This window comes from Salminus brasiliensis, chromosome 17, assembly GCF_030463535.1.
Source record: "Salminus brasiliensis chromosome 17, fSalBra1.hap2, whole genome shotgun sequence".
In the NCBI taxonomy this organism is placed as follows: Eukaryota; Metazoa; Chordata; class Actinopteri; order Characiformes; family Bryconidae; genus Salminus; species Salminus brasiliensis.
In genome coordinates, this window is record NC_132894.1 from 32,920,836 (window position 1) to 32,942,017 (window position 21,182).

At 42.6% G+C, this 21,182-nt stretch overlaps 1 protein-coding gene across 1 annotated transcript; it reads left to right on the forward strand.

Annotated features, from left to right (window-relative positions):
* Positions 1-2,774: 2,774 nt before the first annotated feature.
* Positions 2,775-20,687, forward strand: anpepa (alanyl (membrane) aminopeptidase a). The gene is made up of 21 exons (XM_072659976.1): positions 2,775-2,889; positions 7,742-8,411; positions 10,038-10,180; positions 10,416-10,558; positions 11,502-11,628; positions 11,726-11,880; positions 11,994-12,107; positions 12,319-12,462; positions 12,897-12,962; positions 13,068-13,133; positions 13,234-13,409; positions 13,522-13,598; positions 14,428-14,561; positions 15,978-16,033; positions 16,145-16,292; positions 16,388-16,479; positions 16,596-16,706; positions 16,924-17,091; positions 17,621-17,761; positions 17,871-17,952; positions 19,558-20,687. The coding sequence occupies exons 2-21, from the start codon at positions 7,822-7,824 to the stop codon at positions 19,708-19,710; spliced, it is 2,886 nt and encodes a 961-aa protein (XP_072516077.1). The 5' UTR covers positions 2,775-2,889; positions 7,742-7,821; the 3' UTR covers positions 19,711-20,687.
* The last annotated feature ends 495 nt before the right edge of the window (positions 20,688-21,182 follow it).

Below are 21,182 nucleotides of genomic sequence, written 5' to 3' on the forward strand. Positions count from 1 at the left end.
TCTCAGGCCAAGAGAGAGGAAGAATGTATTGCGGTGGGATTTCTTTTCTCTGCTCAAATTCCTGGAAGTGTTTGCCTGGAAAGTCTATTACTGGTTCAACTGCATGCAATAAACTCGATGTATCTGTCCAGTTTTATTAGACTGCCTAGAGCCCCTACTATAGCCCGTTTATTGACTGTTCCTGATTAGATACCGCTATCGTTCTTAGTTTGAGCCACACTCTGCTTCTGATTAGGAAATACATTTATAGATGGTTCTGTTTTGATAGGTTTTCCAGCAATTTTTTTTCTCTTTGTGGTCTCTCCAGTGTGTTTTTTTTTTTTCTCTTCTAAATCTCATAAGCTCATGGCTTTGGCTCGGTGGCAGGAGCTGAGGCTCGGGGCTCTGTGGCCATTTCCTGAAGTGGTTTATTGAAGGAAAGGCGGAGCGAATCAAAGGTCTTAAAAGTTCTGCTACTGCGGAAATCTTTGGAAGGGTCGTCTCAGAAGTGAATGAATACAAGAATAAGACTAAGGGCCTAAACGACATGATTTCCCCCTCCATTTTCCCCTTCCAACAACTTTTCACAGTCTGAATCTGAGTTAGTCTGGCTCCTCAGGGCCCCCAGCGTAAACATACAAAGTATGTCCTATGAAGATCGTCCCAAAGCCTGAGGAACGCCTGCTGTACTTTACCAGTATTGCTCGCCACTCTCCTATGTGGAATAGGAGGTCCTAAAAGTGCACACCGCTGACCAATCCCAATGCTAACATGGCTCCACCCATGTAAAGCTAAACTTGGTAAGCTGAAGCTCGAGCCACAATTTGGGGGGTGGCTGTCCCGCAGGCCCCGTCATACCTAGTGCCCATGGCAGGATTTAGACACTGGGCGCCGGGACGGACGGGAGATCCCAAAGAAGCACGGTAGAGCTGGGGACATCCGCTGACCGCCGTCCACCTGTACCCTGGCTCAGGAGCACGGTGCATGGGTGGCAGAAGAAGCGGAGAAGTGGTGAGGCGATGGGACTGGGGGCAGTGGACTGGAGGGAAGATGGGGAAAGACAGGGCATGAGGGGCACCCACTTCTCCTGGTGTCGTGTCTCGAGTGTCTCGTGAACTTTCTGTCTCGTCTGTGTGTGTTGCCATGGTAACCGAAACGAATTGTCTTCACCAGTGATAGAGGGCTGTCAGTCTGTCGCACATTCATTAGAATATTAAGACCACGCCCAGAACGTTCTCAGAGAGGTCTGATGATGAGTGTATTTTGGGGGTTTGAGGAGTGTTCATCAGATTTCTGCTTTGTGTTTATCTAAGTAAACACTTCACTTAACACCCAAGTTTAGTTTCCTACCAAAAAAAAAAAGTGTTACCAGAAGGGAACTCAAGCTCTCAGCACACTTCCTGTGAAATGATGTTGGTGTGTTTTGCACGAAGCTGAAAGTGCTTTCACACGCTCACGAGCTGCCGTGCTTTCTTTTGGTTTCGTTTGGCGTATTTGCTGCGTAATGCTCCACAACTGCAGGTGGCGCTGTGCAATGTTTGATAACAGTTCCATGTTTGTCGTTGTCTCCAGATAGCCAGCTCCAAGGGGTCTTGTTGTCGCCAGCATCTCCACTCCGACCCTTCATCCGTTTTTTTGCTTTTACAAAATTTCTGGTGCAGATTTTTCCAATTTTGACGCCAACAACTGGAATCTCTCCCAAAAGTTCCTCCACTTCCTCTCTATGACTTTCTTATCTCTCAGCGGCGTCTGCGGTTATTCGCTGTCTCTGTAATTTCGCCATGTTGTTTGCTAAAACCAGGCGTATAATTTTAAACAACGTTTAAGAGGAACCAATACTCACAACGAGGGACCCATCCTCTTCTGGTCAAAACCGCTAATGAAAGTCACTTTGACACAGACCGTCAGAATCATCCTAACCTCCCCCCCACCTCCAACCCACAGCAAAGCCACAATTTGGTCAAAAGTTTGTGGACATAGCTCTGTTAGCCAAACATATTAAATGAGCTTTTCGGGCAAAAGCTTCGGCACCCCACGTTTTAGCCAAATGCTTGTGGATCTAGCTCTGTTAGCAAAAAACTAAATGAATGAGCTATAGGACCCACCAGCTTTTAGGCAAAAGTTTTGGCACCCCACATCTTTTCAACCAAAAGTTTGTAGACACAACTCTCCTAGCCACTAACACATTGGATGAGCTTTTGAACCAACCATCTTTGGGGCAAATTTTTGGCTTTTGGCCTAGCAACGGCTTAGTAACCAACCAACTGGTTGGTTGAGTTAACTTTTTTTTGTGTTTTTTTTTACGGTGCAGCTGGATTGAACAGGCTGCTTCTTAGACCTGTGTGGTCACTAAATAACAGTTATTAACTCTTCTCAGTCGTGCTTCTCATGGTCCCCTGCGAGGGTTGTTTTCGACCGATGTTATTGCAGATGAGATGAGATAGTCGGAATGAGCTCATTGCAACCTAAAGCGTTTGCTGCTGCAGAAACCTCAAATGACCGAGCTTGTGACGCACGGTGTGTAAACATCAGTCTGCTGGCACAACATGCCTTCTGGTTTTGGGTTTTTGTGCTAGCAAGCTTGTTGACTTCATGTTTATGCATGGTCTGAAGGTCTGAAGCTCTATTTCTGCAAGCACATTCCTCTGACTCCCTACCCCCACACAAACCCCAGTCCAATTACAGCTAGGTTTCAAAGAAATTGACAGGAAATGTGTGCAAACGTGTGTGTGTGTGTGTGTGTGAAGACCTGAGTAAGCCACCACCTCCCCCTTCTACCAGATGGGAATTCAGAAAGAGAGTGAGCAAGAGCGAGAGAAAAGCAGTGTGTGTTTCTCATCAGCTCCATCATTTCAACTCCGTCTGCACCTCTGTGGTTTGTGGAGGCAACTTCTTCTACATGAACACCTGGTACGTCCTGCTTTACCTTCTCAGCCCCACTCTGTTCTCCTCAGCCGTCTTTAATCTACCTCTTTAACTTCTCAGAGAACGCTCTTGGGCATGTGTGTGTATGTTTCTACTTTCCTGCTGTAAATGGATCCAGTGTATCGTGGACTGATAGCCGGGACGTAGCCTGGCCGCTTCTTGGCTGAGGTCTGCATGTGGGTGTTCACTGTGGAGAGTTGCCCAATGGCCCCTGAGATATTTGTTTATTTATATTTAGCTGCCTCATGCGACTTCCAGGTGGTCACAGTTAGGGAAAAGCTCAACTTTTCGGACCTGAAACAGCAACTCAAAACATCGGTTCCCAAAAGGGTTCTTTTGAGCCGCAGTCATCAAAAAGGACACTGTACAGCTCTGAGAAAGAGTTCTATGGCCTGTAACAATGGGTGAAACCCTTTTCGGTCCTGCACAGTACCATATGCTAGATGTTTTCCAGTGTACGTTCCTAAAGAAAGGTTCTTTGAGAGTTCTTCCAAGGCTGTGGGTCTGGACAGGTCTAGGAAAAACGTATCTCATCTCATATCAGAGTTTTACGCCCATGAAACACCTTCCATGGTAAAATCTTGTAGGGAATCAAAGGTGTTTTCGTCTACTTCCTTAAAACAAAGTTTCTTCAAGGGTTCTTGAGTAAAGGCAGAGGTTCTACATATCATTTGGATGCTGTAGTGGTTATTTGTCTGGTTAAAAGGCTCCTCAAATTGATGTCCAGGGAAGAAGATTCTATGTAGATGTTCTAGATGTTCTAGAAGAATGGTTCTGTACGGGCGAAAAGGGTTCCATCATCATTGCGATTCTGCAACTCGTTCTCAGTACTGTCTAAAGCTTTTTGTGCTTTGAACATATAGAGAAGAACCTGCCTAGACAGAGAAAGAACCATTCAAACAGTTCTTTAAGTTCTGTATAGAACTACTGCTTTACCAAAGAACCCTTGAAGAACTCTTAAAGGTTCTTCTTCGGTTTCTTCTCCGTGGGTGGTTTATGGCCATTGCTCTGAAGGCTGAGGATGTTAAGCTTAAAGGAGCATTTCAGCCTAAAGCTAGCCTTGAACACGTTAAGAAGGACTTTCTAACCAGGAGAAGAACTATTTAAGCAATCAAAAAAGCTGAACTTTTTGGACCTGAAACGGCAACTCTTCAAAACATCGGTTCCCAAAAGGGTTCTTTTGAGCCGCAGTCTTCAAAAAGGACACTGTACAGCTCTGAGAAAGAGTTCTATGGCCTGTAACAATGGGTGAAACCCTTTTTCGGTCCTGCACAGTACCATATGCTAGATGTTTTCCAGCGTACGTTCCTAAAGAAAGAAAAGAAAGAAAGGTTCTTCTTTAGTATCTCATCTCATATCAGTTTTACGTCCATGAAACGCCTTCCATGGAAGGCTGAGGATGTTAAGCTTAAAAGAGCATTTCGACCTAAAGCTGGCCTTGAACATGTAGAGAGGGACCTTCTAACCAGGAGAAGAACTATTTCAGCATTCAAGCAATTCTTTAGGTTCTGGAAAGAGAACCATGTAAGGGTGTGGAAGAACCACTTGTCTCACTTGAACCACTTGTTCTTCCAAAGCTTTCAATGTTTTTTCCTAGAACTAGGCTCAAAAACATTTAGGACCCTTTATTATTTTATTTAAAGTGTACCATGCAAAACAGCTAAAAGGGTTCTCTGGTTTATACAAATAGTGGATCCCTTTTTGTGCTATAGAGAAACCTTTTGTAGTGTTCAATAAGGAACTTCCTACAAGAAGGTTGTGTCACTGTATGGGACGAACCATTTTACCAAGCATTCAGGTGGTTCTTTCAGTTGTCATGGTTCTGCACAGAACCATTCCCTTTACCAAAGAACCCTCAGGAAACCCATTTTTTAAAAATGCACTTACAATTTAGAGGTTAAGGCAAAGCAATGTTATTGACATACAGGAAAATCAGTTAGATGGTAAGGAGAACCCCCAATCTTCATCTTCAGTGGTAGCTGTCAAGGATTGGATCTATTAGGCTGCAGGAGAACGGTCAGTTCTTGAAGGTGATGGAGGTGTTTAAAGCAGGAAAAAATGGTCAAGTGTAAGAATCTGAGCCACTTTAACAAGAACCAGGCTGTGACGGCTAGACGACTGGGCCAGAACATCTCCAAAACTTCAGGCAGGTCTTGTTTTTTTTTTGGATATGCTGCGGTCAGTACCTACGAAAAGTGCTCCAAGAGAGGACAACTGATGAACCGGCGAAAGGGTCATGGACTCCTAATGCTCAAGGATAGTCATGAAGGCCCCACCTCACAACTTACAGGACTTCTAACATCTTGGTGCCAGATACCGCAGGATGCCTTTAGAGGTCTTGTGGAGTCCATGCCTCGAACGGTCACAACACAGGGCAACCAATCAGAACAGAGCTCATTTACATTACTGTACATTGTCAAGCATAAACCTTCTATCTCCAGTACGGGGGCTTTACAGGAGAAGGAAAAACCTTCTTAACTTTTAATGGATAAAGATTTTATCCCAAGTCATTTTGGATCATTTCTATTGGTCCGTTCTTTATGAAATTTGGACACAATGTAAAAAAAACACATTGTGTAAAAACTGAGATAAAAAACTAAAAGAAATGGAGATACAATGGAGATACAAGGGTTTTTCTTGACAGTAACGATATACTGGTCTTAAAGGTACAGTAACCAAAACAGTGTGTTTATTTCTGTTAAATAAACCAGGTTCGAAAGCGCTTCTGTAAACATAAACACGTCTGTTTTTGGGAAATAAACAAAAAATGGATCTCAAAGAATAAAAAATGCACCAAAAATGTAGGATATGTCCATCATCGTAGTCTTCCTCGGTTTTGTGATTGTGTCTTCTGATCTTATCTTCAGAGCAGTAAAGCGTATTCCGTGTTGTTCCAGCCGGCAGTGCATCAACGCTGACGTTTTCACTGCCCCCTCACGAGACCGAAGGCATTTCTCTCCACACCAGAGAATCTGTGAGATGAACTTTTGCCCAAATCTTCCACCCCACGACTTCTCCCTAAAGATCTGAGGCAGCGTAGGCTTCTGCCTGACCTCTCCATGCGGTCAGAGTCAGAACTTTTCATTTTACCGAACTTATAAGGCCATGAAGTGGCGAAAGAGCGCAAGCACCAGGTGGATGGTGATTGTGGGCAGGCCAGGTGGATGACCTCTGACTGAGGCGACTGAGGCTGGCAGCCGGTTCATCTGAAGCGCTGGGTGGAATTTCAGTGTACAATTAGTGTGGAACCACAGTGGGTTAAGGCATGTTATCACAGGCGTGGTCGACTCCATGTGGCGTTGCATTCTTTAATGCTGATCCACCGAAGATCTACTCTAATGCTAACTGAAACTTAGCACTGTATGACACAGCAGGTTTCTGGAGCCATAAACATCCTATGAACTGCCGGTGAACTGTGAGAGTCCATAAAGTGGATTATCTACGGCTCTCAGTATTGGTGTCATTATCAGGTTATGATTAGATAGGTTTCAATTTCAGCACAGACGTACGAGTGGGTTCTTCTTCGGTTTCTTCTCCATGGGTGGTCAATGGTGACCATTGCTTTGAAGGCTGAGGATGTTAAGCTTAAAGGAGCATTTCGGCCTAAAGCTAGCCTTGAACACGTTGAGAAGAACCTTCTAACCAGGAGAAGAACTATTTAAGCAATCAAACGATTCTTTAGGTTCTGGAAAGAGAACCATGTAATGATGTGGATAAACCACTTGTCCTTTCAAAGCTTTCATGGCAAAGCTTTCACTGTGGAAACAGTGGAACCCCTTTGGGTACTAGAAACCTTTTCTTAAATGTTCTAACTGTCTCCTAGAGGTTTTTATTGTATGGAAAGAACCATTTTAACAGGCTAAAATCCTTAAGCAATCAGATTCAGCTGTACACTATATGGGGACAGAAGTATTGGGACACCTGCTTATTCATTGTTTCATCCAAAATTAAAGGTAATAAAAAAGAGTAATAAGCATTAGCGATGTCAGGATGTCGGATGATGATTGCCACCCCACCTCATCCCCAACTCATCCCAAAGGTATTGGATGGAGCACCACCATCCATCATTCCAGAGAACACAGTTCTTCCACTGCTCCACAGCTCAATGCTGGGGGGCTTTGTGCCCCTCTACTAGCTCACGTCTGGCTTAAGGCAACATGGTTCCGATAGGTTCATGTTTCTCTGCTCCAGAGAGTCCTATTCTATTGGCAATACTTCTCTACAGGGACTAGACAAGCATCTGTAATTTTTCAAAACCCCCCCTCCCTTCAAGAGACACTATAGGGACAAAAGTATTGAGACATCTGTTTATTTCTTCTAAAATCAAGGGTATTAAAAAGAGTTTATCCTGCTTTTGTTGGAGTAACTGTCTCTACTGTCCATGGAAGAAGGCTTTCAAGATTTTGGAGAAGCACTGCCATGAGAATTTGATTGCATCCATCAACAAGAGCGTTAGCGAGGTCAGAATGTCAGATGATCCACCTCACCTTGTCCTAAAATATTGTATGGAGTACCATCCATCCTTCCATTACCCCTCTAGCCCACCCCGGCATTAGTCATGGTGACAATAGGTTCATGCATATCTGCTGAGAAGTTGAATGTATTCATTAGTCGGGGTGTCCACAAACATTTGGACATATTGTGTACAACAACGCAGTTCACTCTCAGGACAGTTGTGGCACCACTAGCAGGACAAACAAGCAGATCTAGTGAGGGTCTCATTTTTTTCCTTTCGAGTGTCCCTTTTAAGTGTCCAAAATAAGCTTCACATTTGTCTTGCAGGTACTATCAGCAAAGAGTTTTGGATGCTAATGTTCTCAACCTTCCTTCCTTACAGCCATGTCTCCATGTTAGCGTGAAGACGACGAGAACAGCCTCGCCCGAAACCGTCCTACGCCTCTAAAGCGTCATCCAGTCATGGGGAAAGGCTTCTACATCAGCAAGCACCTGGCCATAGCCGCCGCACTGTTAGCTGCTGTAGCTGCAGCCACCATCGTAGCATTATCCATAGTTTACTCCAAAGAAAAGGCCAAGAAGTCACTTCAGGTCAATGATGGGCCAACATCGCGCATGCCGCCCACTGCGCCGCCTTCCAATGAACCTTGGGACAAATATAGACTTCCCAACACCCTGAAGCCTCAATTTTACAACGCAACCCTGTGGCCTAGGCTTACTGTGGATGTTAAGGGTATGTACGTTTTCACCGGCAGTTCTGGAGTGGCTTTCACATGTGAGAAAGAGACCGATTTGATCCTGATTCACTGCCACAAGCTCAACTTGACTCTGTTCGACGGACAACATGCAAAGCTAACAGGCCTGCACGGAGCATCAGCTCCAGCCATAAAGAAAACTTGGTTCCAGTTGGAAACACAGTACTTGGTAGTTCAGCTGAAGGGGACGCTAAAGCCGGGAAAAGCCTACTGGCTTTATACAGAGTTCAGAGGAGAGCTGGCGGATGACCTGGAGGGATTCTACAGGAGCGAATATGAAGAGGACGGCGTAAAAAAGTAAGGGGGTTTTGAGGACATTAGCAAAAGTGAAATTTGCCCTGCTACATAACGTTGACATAGCCATGCTATAAACATGCTATGGAAGATGCCATAAGCTGCCAGATTACATACAGTGATACTGCAATGTAATGCAACAGATGCTACAGTGTTTGATGTCAGATGCTAATTTAGGGTCATGGCACCAAATATGAAAGCATACGTCAACATATGACATAGTCATATGTCAGCGCCAACAAGAACCTGACACCTGTCATTACATGTCTATGGCATGGTTATGTTAGCAGTATTAACAGTGTAGCAGACAGTTACTTACCAGAACCTCCAGCCGTCTGGCTGCCTTCACAGTACAGCGACCCAATTTCCAGTGGAAGGGTGTAGAGCCAGTGGTCTAGCTTTTGGGTGTTGGCTGGGCAATTACTAACTTTACCAGGCCCTTCAATGACTGTAGAAAGCATGGACTTGGTCTTGACCAACCAACCATTTGTCAGCTAATTTTTCTCCTCTAATTTTTCTTCTCCATCTCTAGTGTCTAATTTCAACTGCCACTTTCCCAGTGCTAATATTGGCCCATTTTAATTTCCCTCCAGAAATCAGAAGTTAATAAATTCTTGACTTGATATCAAATCTTTTTTCATTGACTTCCATTAAACATCTTTTTTCCTTGATCTGCTAAGTTGCCATTTTGGAGATTTGACATTTTTGAGGGACAGTGAGGATATAGACAGGGGTGCTGCCAGGAATTTTGGCCCCCATGAAAAGATATTACACTGGGCCCCACCACTCCACTACCCCAAGAAAATGTTCCAATACATTTTAGAGCCCTGGGCAGTCACTCCCCCAAAGAGAACACCTAAAAAAAATAATCTTGTTTTGGGCCCCCAAAAGGCCCAATTAAGCGTCCATTAAAAATAAACTTTAGGGCTAACTGTAGATGCTAAAGCCTTGAGAGCATCAACTGGTTTGAGAGTAATAATAGAGAGTAGACGAGCTAATTTTTGATCATTTTCAGATGGAGGGGCCCACAAGAGGATAGTTTTGCCACTGAGTAGAGCTTCTGGCTTTTTGATCTGAAAAAGAATGTAGCTCGAGAACAATCTGCTTGAGTTTAACTTCATCCATAGCACCAAGTTCAAAATCTGACCACTGCCAAACACAGAGTATACTTTTCCATTGCTAATGATGATACACTGTTATGTAAGAACACTGTCATATTTCATTTTCATCTATTTTTGCACATGTGCTGGACCTTATGTGCCAAATTCAGTAAAAGTTGAGAAACATCAGAAAAGAAATCCAATGTAGGCTCAGAAATCCAGAGGTGTGAGATGGCCTACAAGAAGTCCAAATGAAATATGAGCCGGACCCAAATCCAATACATATTTGAGAGACGTCCAAACCCAAAATGAATAGGTGCTCTGCCGCACCAGAGGTCACTCAGTGCATTGTCGCTTAGACCGTTCCTGGTTCTAATCAGGAAACCAAGGATACTCCTCATTAGGTCTACTGGGTGCATTGTAACTGAGCTGGGCTGTGGCTTTCCAGAACCAGGGTTGGGTTCCATGGTTAGATGACATGCTTACATTTGATTTGTCTCTTAATTTGTAATTTTTTTTTTTTTTGTAGAGTTGTTGCCATCACTCAGATGCAAGCCACCTACGCCAGAAAGGCTTTCCCCTGCTTCGATGAGCCAGCCATGAAGGCCATATTCCACATCACTCTCATTCATGAGCCAGGAACTGTCGCACTGTCCAACAGCAGAGAGATGGGTGAGAGAATCACTGAAATCACATCGACTACAGCGTCCGAAAAGGACTGGTTCTCTGGAAATTGGAATAATTTAGCTATACAGTTTCTCATTAGACTAACCGTGGCTTCAGTTTTGCACTGGAGCTCCATGGCTTCAGTTACAGTTACAGTAACGTTAACCTCATTGCTCCAGTGCAGACCTCAGTAAGCCTAGGACTTCCAAATATCTGATCATATCGGATTTCTTCCCCTTAGATACAGAAAACCTTCAGATGGATGGAATTGATGTTATTAAGACTATATTTGAACCCACAAAGAAGATGTCTACTTATCTTGTTGCGTTCATCGTCAGTGACTTCACTTACGTCAGCAAACAAAAAGACAACAAGGACGTCATGGTAATTTAGCATTATTGAATAAATGAATGAGTCCAGCAAGTCAACACATCAGTTCCCCTTGCCTAAGTGTAGTCCCTCAGCCAAGACATGTTTGGTATCTGAAGTGTGCTTCTTTAGTTGTGCTACAAGGCTAATGTAGCTAACAAATAATGGAAACTTAGCCCACACCATTTAGCATTGTGAAAACCGCATGCCTATATTTTCCCTGCTGGAAAAAAAGACTCAGGCCACTGGTAAACTAGCTTGACCGGCAGGACCAAGCTGGTTGACCAACATGACCAGTATGACGACACTTGTCAACAAGCATCACCAAGTTGGTGGACTAGCCTGACCAGCATCAACAAGCTTGTTGACCAGAATGACCAGCATGACCAAGCTGGTAGACCAGCATGACCAGCATCACCAAGTTGGTGGGCTAGTCTGACCAGCATCACCAAGCTGGTTGACCAACATGACCAGCATCACTAAGCTAGCTTAACCCAGCATCACTGATTTTGTTGACCAGCATGACCAGCATGACCAGCATCACCAAGTTGGTGGGCTAGCCTGACCAGCATCACTAGCTAGCATAACCAAGCATGACCAAGCTGGTTGACCAAAAAGGCTAGGCTAGTAATGTCAGCTGATTATCATTAGTATTTGTACATTAATAGTAGTATTAGTACATGCCATACACTGTGGCTTTTTGTGGGCTTTTTGTGGGCTAGATTTATACAGTAATGGCAAATGATGCTAATTGGATTTGATTCTGGAGGATTTGAGCAGTGCTGGAAGTTTCCAGTATTTTTTGCCATTGTACAGTGGCCTACATTAGCTTTGGACAGCTTTGGGACAATTGAGACCCATTCCAGACACCAAACCTGACTTTTCAGACGGACATCATCTGAGTTAATGGGAAAGTAAAGGAGATGAATGGATCCTTTACTTAGTTCTTTTCTGGAAGGTTCGTATATGGGCACGGCAAAAAGCTATCGAGGAAGGCCAAGGTGACTACGCCCTGAGCATCACCCAGCCAATACTGGAGTTCTTCGAGAAATATTACAACACCATCTATCCACTCACTAAGTCAGGTACTTTAAACCTTTATTTATTCATTGATTAATTAATTTATTAATTTGAAATGTTGATTCTCAAATGACGCAAGTCTTCCTGGGCCTTCTTTTATAGACCAGATTGCACTGCCTGACTTCCATGCTGGAGCCATGGAAAACTGGGGTCTCATCACCTACAGGGAGACGGCCCTGCTGTACGACCCCGAAACCTCCGCCAACGGCAACAAACAGCGAATTGTGGTCGTGGTTTCTCATGAGCTTGCTCACATGGTGCGTAACAGTCCACTAATTCGTATGTTCTCCTTTTTTTTTTTTTATAAATCTGTAATCTTGGTATGTTTTCCTGACATCCTGTTGTGGTGGATGTGGTTTATGGCCTCCAGTGGTTTGGAAACCTGGTGACTCTGAACTGGTGGAACGATCTGTGGCTGAACGAGGGCTTCGCCTCATACGTGGAGTACCTTGGTGCAGACTATGCAGAGCCAACTTGGAACATTGTAAGAACATCTTGCGGGACATTTATTTTTTCTGATGATGTTGTGTTTTTGAAAGCTGGTGTGCTGGTCGGCCAGCTTGACCATGCTGACTGGCTTGAATGACTGTACCAGTACCACACCAGCATAAACCAGTTTAGACCAGCATTGAGTTGTTTCTGTGCTTGGGGTTTCTTTCACTAATGCTAGAACTTGTGTTGTTGTGTATCCACAGAAAGACCAGATCATACTGTATGACATCTATCAGGCGTTTGCTGTGGATAGTCTGGTCTCCTCCCACCCACTGTCTTGCAAAGAGGAGGAGGTCAACAAACCAGCAGAAATCAGCCAAATGTTCAACACCATATCTTACAGCAAGGTACAGCAGTGTGTGTCCTGCAAGGCTTTGCAACTATGCTGGAGTTTTGCACAGGAGCTACATGGATAATTTAGCCGAGCTATGGAACATCTGACCATTTTGCACTGCGTACATCAGTCGTTACGAACACAGACAAAAGTAAAGGGACACTCTAGGCCTCAGGATTAGTGCTACTACTGTTTTTTGAGCTCTGCAAAGCGCAAGACTAGCAAATCCAGCAATTTTGCTGCTACTAGCAATGCTACTTAAACTAATTGACTATATCTGGAGAAGGTTTTAATGTGTTTACATCTCATTTCATGTCTGAGCCAGGCAATATGTTGAGAACTCCTTGAGATTGCAGCTCAATAAACAACAGTCAAGGTCACTGCCGTCCTTTCTGAGATAGATGCTGGTGCCCATGATGAGCGTGTTGCATGTGCTTGTGATTACAGGGGGCTGCGGTGCTCAGGATGCTCTCTGAATTCCTGACTGAACCTGTCTTTGCCAAAGGACTTAGTGTAAGTCTTACTGTTATGCTACTCCTCATAATGGATGGTGTTCATGTGGATTCTCCTTTGTAAGTCATGATAAGTAAAAGCATCTTTTCCACATTCCCACTACAGACATACCTGAATCAGTTTGCTTTTGGGAACTCTGTGTATTCAGACCTTTGGGACCATCTTCAGAAAGTAAGGAGCCACAGTGGGCCGGATTCTGGGGATTTGTGCTGTATGTGGAAAAGCCTTGCTGTTCAATGAGAGGGGTTAATAAATACCATGTGTTCTCCAGGCAGTGGATAAAACCCCACAGCTGAAGTTACCACACAGAGTCCATGACATCATGAATCGCTGGATTCTTCAGATGGGTTTCCCAGTGGTCACTATTGACACCCGAACAGGAAACGTGAGCCAGAAGCACTTCTTGATTGATCCAAACTCTGTGGTGGAAAGACCGTCTGAATTCAAGTAGGATGCTTCTTGAAGCACAAGCTTTTTGCCATAAGATGAACCGTCTGTAGACGCTTTAATTGCATAAGCAGTGCCTGTCAGTGTTTGTGTTTCTGCCTTTTCTGTTAAGCTATGAGTGGTTCATACCAATCAAATGGATGAAGAAAGGTGTAGAACAAGACCAGCTCTGGCTTCTTCAGAAAGCAGGTACCTCAGACTGCCTCATTACTTCCCCACCTGACTGTACCGCTGTTCGGGAGAATAGGTGTGGTAAACACTGAAGCCCTATTACAGCTGGATTATCTTTACTTGGGGTAGTTCTGTGATTTGAAAGGATTAGTGATGAAATGAAACCTTTAACCCAGTATGAATTTTTAGTGTGTGTAGGTAAGTACAGTCTGACAGTTCTAATTCTAGCAAGATTTTAATCCAGTATAAATCTGCAGTATGTTTAGGTTTTTACAGTATCAAAGTTATAATTATGGAGAAATTGTAATCCAGTATGAATTTCAGTGTGTGAAGGTATGTACAGTCTGACAGTTATAGTGATGGAGAAAATGTAATCCAGTATGAATTTTCAGTGTGTGTAGGTAAGAACAGTCTGACAGTTATAATTCTGAAGAGATTTTAATCCAGTATGATTTTTTTGTGTGTGTAGGTAAGAACAGTCTGACAGTTATAATTCTGAAGAGATTTTAATCCAGTATGATTTTTTTGTGTGTGTAGGTAAGTACAGTCTGACAGTAATAATTCCAGAGAGATTCAAATCCAGTATGAATCTTCAGTATGTTTAGGTTTTTACAGTATGAAAGTTATAAGTATGGAGACATTTTAATCCAGTATGAATTTTAGTTTGTGTAGGTAAGCACAGTTATAGTGATTGAGACAATTTAATCCAGTATGAATCTTATCAAACATGAGAAAGATTCAGCAAACCAACAAACACTTCATAACATTAATCATAACTTGCCATGTAGTTCTATTCTATCAGCTGTTCTCTGTATTTGAATGTACCACTTTCTATGGTTCCTCCAAGCTGTGCACAAACCTGTGAAAGTCAGCAGAGGTGAATGGGTTTTGGCCAACACAAATATTTCTGGATACTACAGAGTCAACTATGACCCTGAGAACTGGGAGCGGCTGCTCAATCAACTGAATTCCAACCATCAGGTAAAAAAACAGGGCTGTGTTATCCTGGCATGGTTTCGAACTGTTTTTGCGTGATTACCAACAAGATCTGTGATTTTAATCCAGTATGAATCTGCTTGAGTTGTTGACAGTCTGACAGTAATATTTGTGGGGTTATTTTAGCTCCAGTATGAATCTGCTTTGCGAGCAGCTGTTTATAGTCTAACATTAATATTTGTAAAGTGATTTTACCCAGTATGAATCTGCCTTGTATGTAGTTTTTTAGAGTCTGAAAGAAATAGCCTTGAAGTTATATGTAATCCAGTATGGATCTGCTTCAGTTGTTTACAGTCTGACAGTAATATTTGTGAAGTGATTGTAATTCGGTATGAATCTGCTTTTTGAGCAGTTTTTTTGTTTCAATCCAGTATGAATCTGTTTTTCAGCAGTTGTTTACAGTCTGACAGTAATATTTGTGAAGTGATTGTAATTCGGTATGAATCTGCTTTTTGAGCAGTTTTTTTGTTTCAATCCAGTATGAATCTGTTTTTCAGCAGTTGTTTACAGTCTGACAGTAATATTTGTGAAGTTATTGTAATTTGGTATGAATCTGCTTTGCTTGTTTATAGTCTGACATTAATAACTGTGGAATTGTTTTAATTCCAGCATGAATCTGCTTTTTGAGCAGTTGTTTACAGTTTGTGAAGTGATTTTAACCCAGTATAAATATGCCTTATAAGTCGTTGCTTAGAGTATGAAAGCAATAACTGTGAAGTTGCTTTAATCCAGTATGAATCTGCTTCAGTTGTTTACAGTCTGACATTAATAACTGTGGAGTTGTTTTAATTCCAGTATGAATCTGCCTTGTAAGTAGTTGTTTAGAGTCTGAAAGCAATAATTGTGGAGTTGTTTAAATCCAGTATGAATCTGCTATGTGTGCTGTTGTTTACAGTCTGACAGTAATAATTGTGAAGTTATTGTAATCCAGTATGAATCTGCTTCAGTTGTTTACAGTCTGACATTAATAACTGTTGTATTATTTTAATTTCAGTATGAATCTGCTTTAGTTGTTTACAGTCTGACAGTGATATTTGTGAAGTGATTGTTATCCGGTGTGAATCTGCTTTTTGAGCAGTTGTTTACAGTCTGAAAGCAATGCATTTGAAATTATTGTAATCCACTATGAATCTGCAGTGTCTGTAGTTTTTACACTTTAAAATCAATCCATTTAGGGCATGTTTAGTCCAGTATGAATCTGCAGTGTGTATAGTTTTACAATCTGCCCAATTTCAGATCAAATCTCAAAAAATGGCAATTTTACAGGACCTTCCCTGGGAAAACTACTCCAGCTCAAGCTAAAATACAGATTTACAGATATGCTGACGCAAAGTGCATAAAATGTTAAAACAGAGGTTGTTCCAGTGACCAGTGAGATTTAATTTTCCCTTGTTTCCTCAGGTAATACCCATCATAAACAGAGCACAAATACTGGATGACGCCTTCAACCTCGCTAGGTGAGATAACAGCTGAATTCAGCATCTGTTTCACTCAACACTTGCCATGAAATCTGTTCAGGAACGTATTTCAGTTTCCTTTTTGAGATCCAGCGCTTTACATTTTCCCAGGGCGTCCATCATTAACATAACTCTTGCTCTGAGAACGACCAAATATCTCTCCCTGGAGAGAGAATACATTCCATGGGAGGCGGCCTACCGAAGCCTGAACTCACTGTTCCTCTTGCTTGATCGCACTGAAGTTTATGGGGCCATGCAGGTTGGTTCATTTTCAGCAGGTAGAGCAGTCTGACATTCAGAAGGTGACCAAAACGAGAAAATACAGCAGTTGTGTGGTTTTCTTCTTCTTCTCAGGCCTACCTCAGAAAGCAGGTCAAGCCTCTGTTTGATCATTTTGCCACAGTTACTGAAAACTGGGCGACTGTGCCTCCAGGCCACAACGACCAGTAAGGATATTCAGCGTTTTTTCCACCGTTCTCACAACTCAGGCTCTCTCTCAGTCATATAAGCTTCGAAGGTGTGAAACTGATGTGTGTGTTGTATTCGCCTTCCTTGTGTTTAGGTTCTCACAAATCATCGCCCTGTCCCTGGCCTGCAAAACCGGCATACAGGGCTGCCATGAGCTCACCAAAGCCTGGTTTAGACAGTGGATGCAGGATCCTGATAATAATAAGTAAGTGTGGCTTTCATTCATAGCAGTCACAGTTATGCAGTCAGAAAAGCATGCTGTAATTATAGCTCATGGCTCAATTAAACAAGCAGAGGCACAGTAGTTGCTGCTGTTATTATTAATCGGCATGTTAACTGTATCTGATATAACCTTTATTTTGGGGTATTTACAAAAACAAGACTGGATAAGAACTATATATCTGTTCTGTAATGTCTGTTAGGATTCATCCCAACCTGAGGTCCACAGTGTACTGCTTTGCCATGGCTGCTGGAGGGGTAGAGGAATGGGACTTTGGCTGGCGGATGTTCAAGAAGGCTACGGTTGCGGCCGAGGCTGTCAAATTGCGCTCAGGTCTGGCCTGCACCAGAGAGCCCTGGTTGCTTACCAGGTACAGGCTGTACTAACTAACTATAAGGGGATAGTTTAAAGGACCCATATCATATCACAAATAGAATTTGTCTCGATTTCTGAAATGAAAGGGATGGATGTGCTGCATTAACAGTGTTAAAGGTAACAGTGTAGCTCATAAATGGAAACTTTGCTGCAGAAACTGGTGAGCTCACAACCATGAGCGCATTTTCTGGACATACGGCCTCCATATAGGCCAGGTACTGCAGTTACTGAGACGCTGTAGTCTGTAAAAGATTGAAAGTACTGTTCCTGACCGTTCATCATTGCAGCCTTCTAAGCAACCTGAGGATTTCAGTTTGAACCCAGCTCAACTGCTCTGGTTGCTTTTGGCAGCCAATCAGAACAGAGGTCACTGACACGTATTAGTCTTAAATAAATGCACAGTAAGAAAAAACCTTAATAAAATGGTGAATAAAATTCACACGAATAGCAGAATATATTGCGTAATATGGAGTTATATTATAATCTAAATATATAAAAAATGTTTCTCCTTTTTTAAAAACCAGGTACCTTGAATACACGTTGGATCCCAAAAAGATCCGCAAGCAGGATGCGACTACCACGATCGAATACATTGCCAGCAATGTGGTTGGCCAGCCTCTGGCTTGGAACTTCATCCGAGCGAGATGGAGATACCTGTTCAAAGAGTAAGAGTGCAAATCACAATCTGCAAGAGTGACCAAGAGTGACCAAGCAAAATGTCTTTATTCATTTGAGAATGTTATTAATGCATTAATGCAATTTTCTATTCTCTAGATATGGAGCTGGATCATTTGCATTCTCCAACCTGATAAATGGAATTACTTCCAGATTCTGCACTTCATTTGAGCTCAATCAGGTAACTTCTGAGTGTATATATATATATATATATACACACGCTCCTCCAAAAATCAAATAGTCACCTTGTGTGTTTAGGGTGGTAGTAACTTCAGGCTCCTGCAGATGGCCAGGCTATTAATGCTTGCTGTGTCTGTGACAGGACTCATAGATTGAGAAGAGTTGGTACATTGCAGTGAGTGTTTTGTTGGATGTGTGGAAATGGGCTCCAAAGCAGATACAGTTAATGACTGACTAAAAGGAGTGACTGCATTTTGGCATGGCCAAAGACCATAGTGTGAAGAAAGTAGCTGAATTTGCAGGTGTATGGAAGCATACGGTCATACAGGTCTACCAGCAGTGGCAGAAATCCCAGTCTACAGGAAATTCCTGTCAGAATTGTGGGCCGCCAGCGGCTCGTTCACCACCAGGTTCTTCACCACCAACTTCTGAAAGACTGAACACTCCACAGGGAGCTGCAGACCATCAACGTATGGAGAATGAGGTGAATTCCCTGTAGACTAGGATTTCTGCCACTGCTGGTAGACCTGTATGACCGTATGCTTGGGAAGTGCAGGAGGTGAGGAAAGAGTAGAAAACTCGACCACAGGTGCAGTTACCTGCAGTTATCAGTCACTGTCTTTGTATTATGATGAGCAGCAGGCAGGAACTTGTCAGTGGTCATTGTTTTTATCGGATCCGCTGTTGTTTTCTTTAGCGTAAAATTCAGTCTCATCACTTTTTCAGTGACTCACAATGCATTTTGCTCCACATTTAGCTGATGTAGGGATCTGTGGTGTGTGCTACTGATTACAAGTAAACTGTAGGAGATTTCAGGGCCCCTTAGAATCATGCTGGACTTCTATTTCACTAGTTGGTGACCATTCTTTGTATTCAATCGTGCTCTAAAGCACAAACAGGGATGCACTTCCGTCATGGCTGAGGTTCTAAACAGCGGTGAACAGCATCCAGAATCCAAGCCTTGGGAAAGCTAGTAGATGGTTTGCCTTCTAGTATTTTTGGGCTCTGAGAGGAGAACTTCTATAAATGCAACAGGATCATATTACGCTGTTATGGATGCTAAAGAGCCACTGTGTCTGTAGATGGAATCACAAGTTACTTTTTAGCAGCAGAATAAGATAAGATAATCCTTTATTAGTCCCACAGTGGGGAAATTGTCAGTGTCACAGCAGCAAAGGGATAGCAAGACACTCAGATGCAAAAATGTAGATAAATTACCAGTATATACACAATATAAATAAAATAAGTAAAAAAAAAGCAATAACAATATTATATACAGATTATTTACTGATACTTTTTACATTGAGGGATCTCTGTTCCCTGAACATGTGTGTGTATAGTTTAAGTGTGTGTGTATGTGGTCTGCTGGGAGCAGTGCTGGTTGTGGAGTCTGACGGCAGCAGAAATAAAATGAATAAATTAAATTCTAAATAATAAAATGAATAAATAGATGTGTTATGAAACATTTACAGATATTAGCCAAAAAGTTCTGAAGCCATTTCTCCATCTAAGGTTCTGGGTGTTGTGTTAAATCCCATGTGTCACTGGGTTGAATTTCAGTACAGTAACATCCAACGGGTGCTGTGTGTTTTTTTTTCTTCTGCAGTTAAAGCAGTTCCAAATGGACAATGCCGAAGTTGGCTTTGGCTCTGGGACGCAGGCTCTGCACCAGGCTATTGAGAAGACGAAGGCCAGAATCAAATGGCTGGAAGATAACAAGGAGCAGGTTCTGCAGTGGTTCATCTCACAGTCAGCTTGATCAATAGCCTGAAGCTAAACTGATGCAGTAACTGATTACAGCAGGTTTTTTCACTTAACTTGCATTGCCTAGAAGAGGCCATTTCGCTTAACGATGGGCTGAGTGAGTAAGTGAGTAAGTGATGCCTTGCCCAGCCTTGCTACTGTGGTATTAGCATTGCTATCATGTCGGCTGCAGAAGGCCTCATCCTGCATCGCCACCGAGTTCATGTGTTCCTGGGCCCTTTACCAGGCAGGGTCACAGGAAATGCTACATGAAACATAATAGAGGTCATTTTATGCCACAGAACCTAATTTAACATAAAAAATGTTGAAATGCCAATAATTAAATAGTGTGTATGATGATTAGTCTATGGCTCCTCCCCCTTACTGCTTATTCCCATCAGCAGGTTAGTACTCCCCCTATCGCATGGGCTGAGGCCTTCATATTCTCAGACTCCTGACCATGGAGGACTGTGGTATTGAAGGGATTTGAACTTGACAAACAAGCAGGCAGTTAGACAGTTGCTCCACTCCTGAGCTGTGAAGCCGTGTACATTTCTGTGTCCGAGAAAAAACAGTAACTTTTTTTGTAGTGTAATTTCACAGCTCTTGGAGTGGCCCTACGGTCTAAAAAGACCCTGTAATCAGTTACTGCATCATTTTAAGTTGCCCTGACTTTACATTTCTAACAGTGTACCAAAAACAGCATCGCTTCGGCAGCTTAGCGAACAGCATCTGTTTGACGCCATATCGTGTGCAGTCCTGTGAAACCCATATACCGCAGGTAGCACAGCAGGTATTCCCTGTCTGTCGCATTAAGGTTGCAAAGGAATTTGTTCCATCTGTTTGATGAACACTGGATTCTCCTACAACGGCTCCACACGTCCCGCACTGCGGAGAACTGGCAGAATTGAAGCTGAGTTTGATCTGAGTTTGAAGCCTGTAACAGATTTATACTGCTCTTTTTAATAAACATATTTGGTCACCCAATGAAAAGGTTCCTCTTTTTTTAGACGATTCTTCTGTGCCGTTGCTGATGGGTTGAGATGAGTAAGGCTTCACTATTAGAGGCTCTGTGAACATGAACAGTGTTGTGCAAACTGCTGGTCTACATCACCAGTAATCCTGAACAGAACTGCTTACGTTCTCAGTGTTCTCGAGGATAGTGTGACGCACTTCCATTACTTCACGTGAGACAGTGTTTACTCTTATTGATACTTAAATTCGTCCATATTTAAGATAAACCCCTTAAAAAGCATGTGGGCTGCAAACCTTCCCCTTTTGAAACCTTGTACTCCAGTTTATGTTAATATGTTAAACTTGTACTCCAGTTTATGTTAATATAATATTATACGTATTCTGTTTCTCTCTTTTTCTATTGAAATTCATAAGATTATGTTGTGATTATGTAAATGGAGGAACTGCAAAGTAAGAATTTTCAGTGTAATTTGTGCTTGTTTTTGCTCATGACAATAAACTCTTCAATCTTGA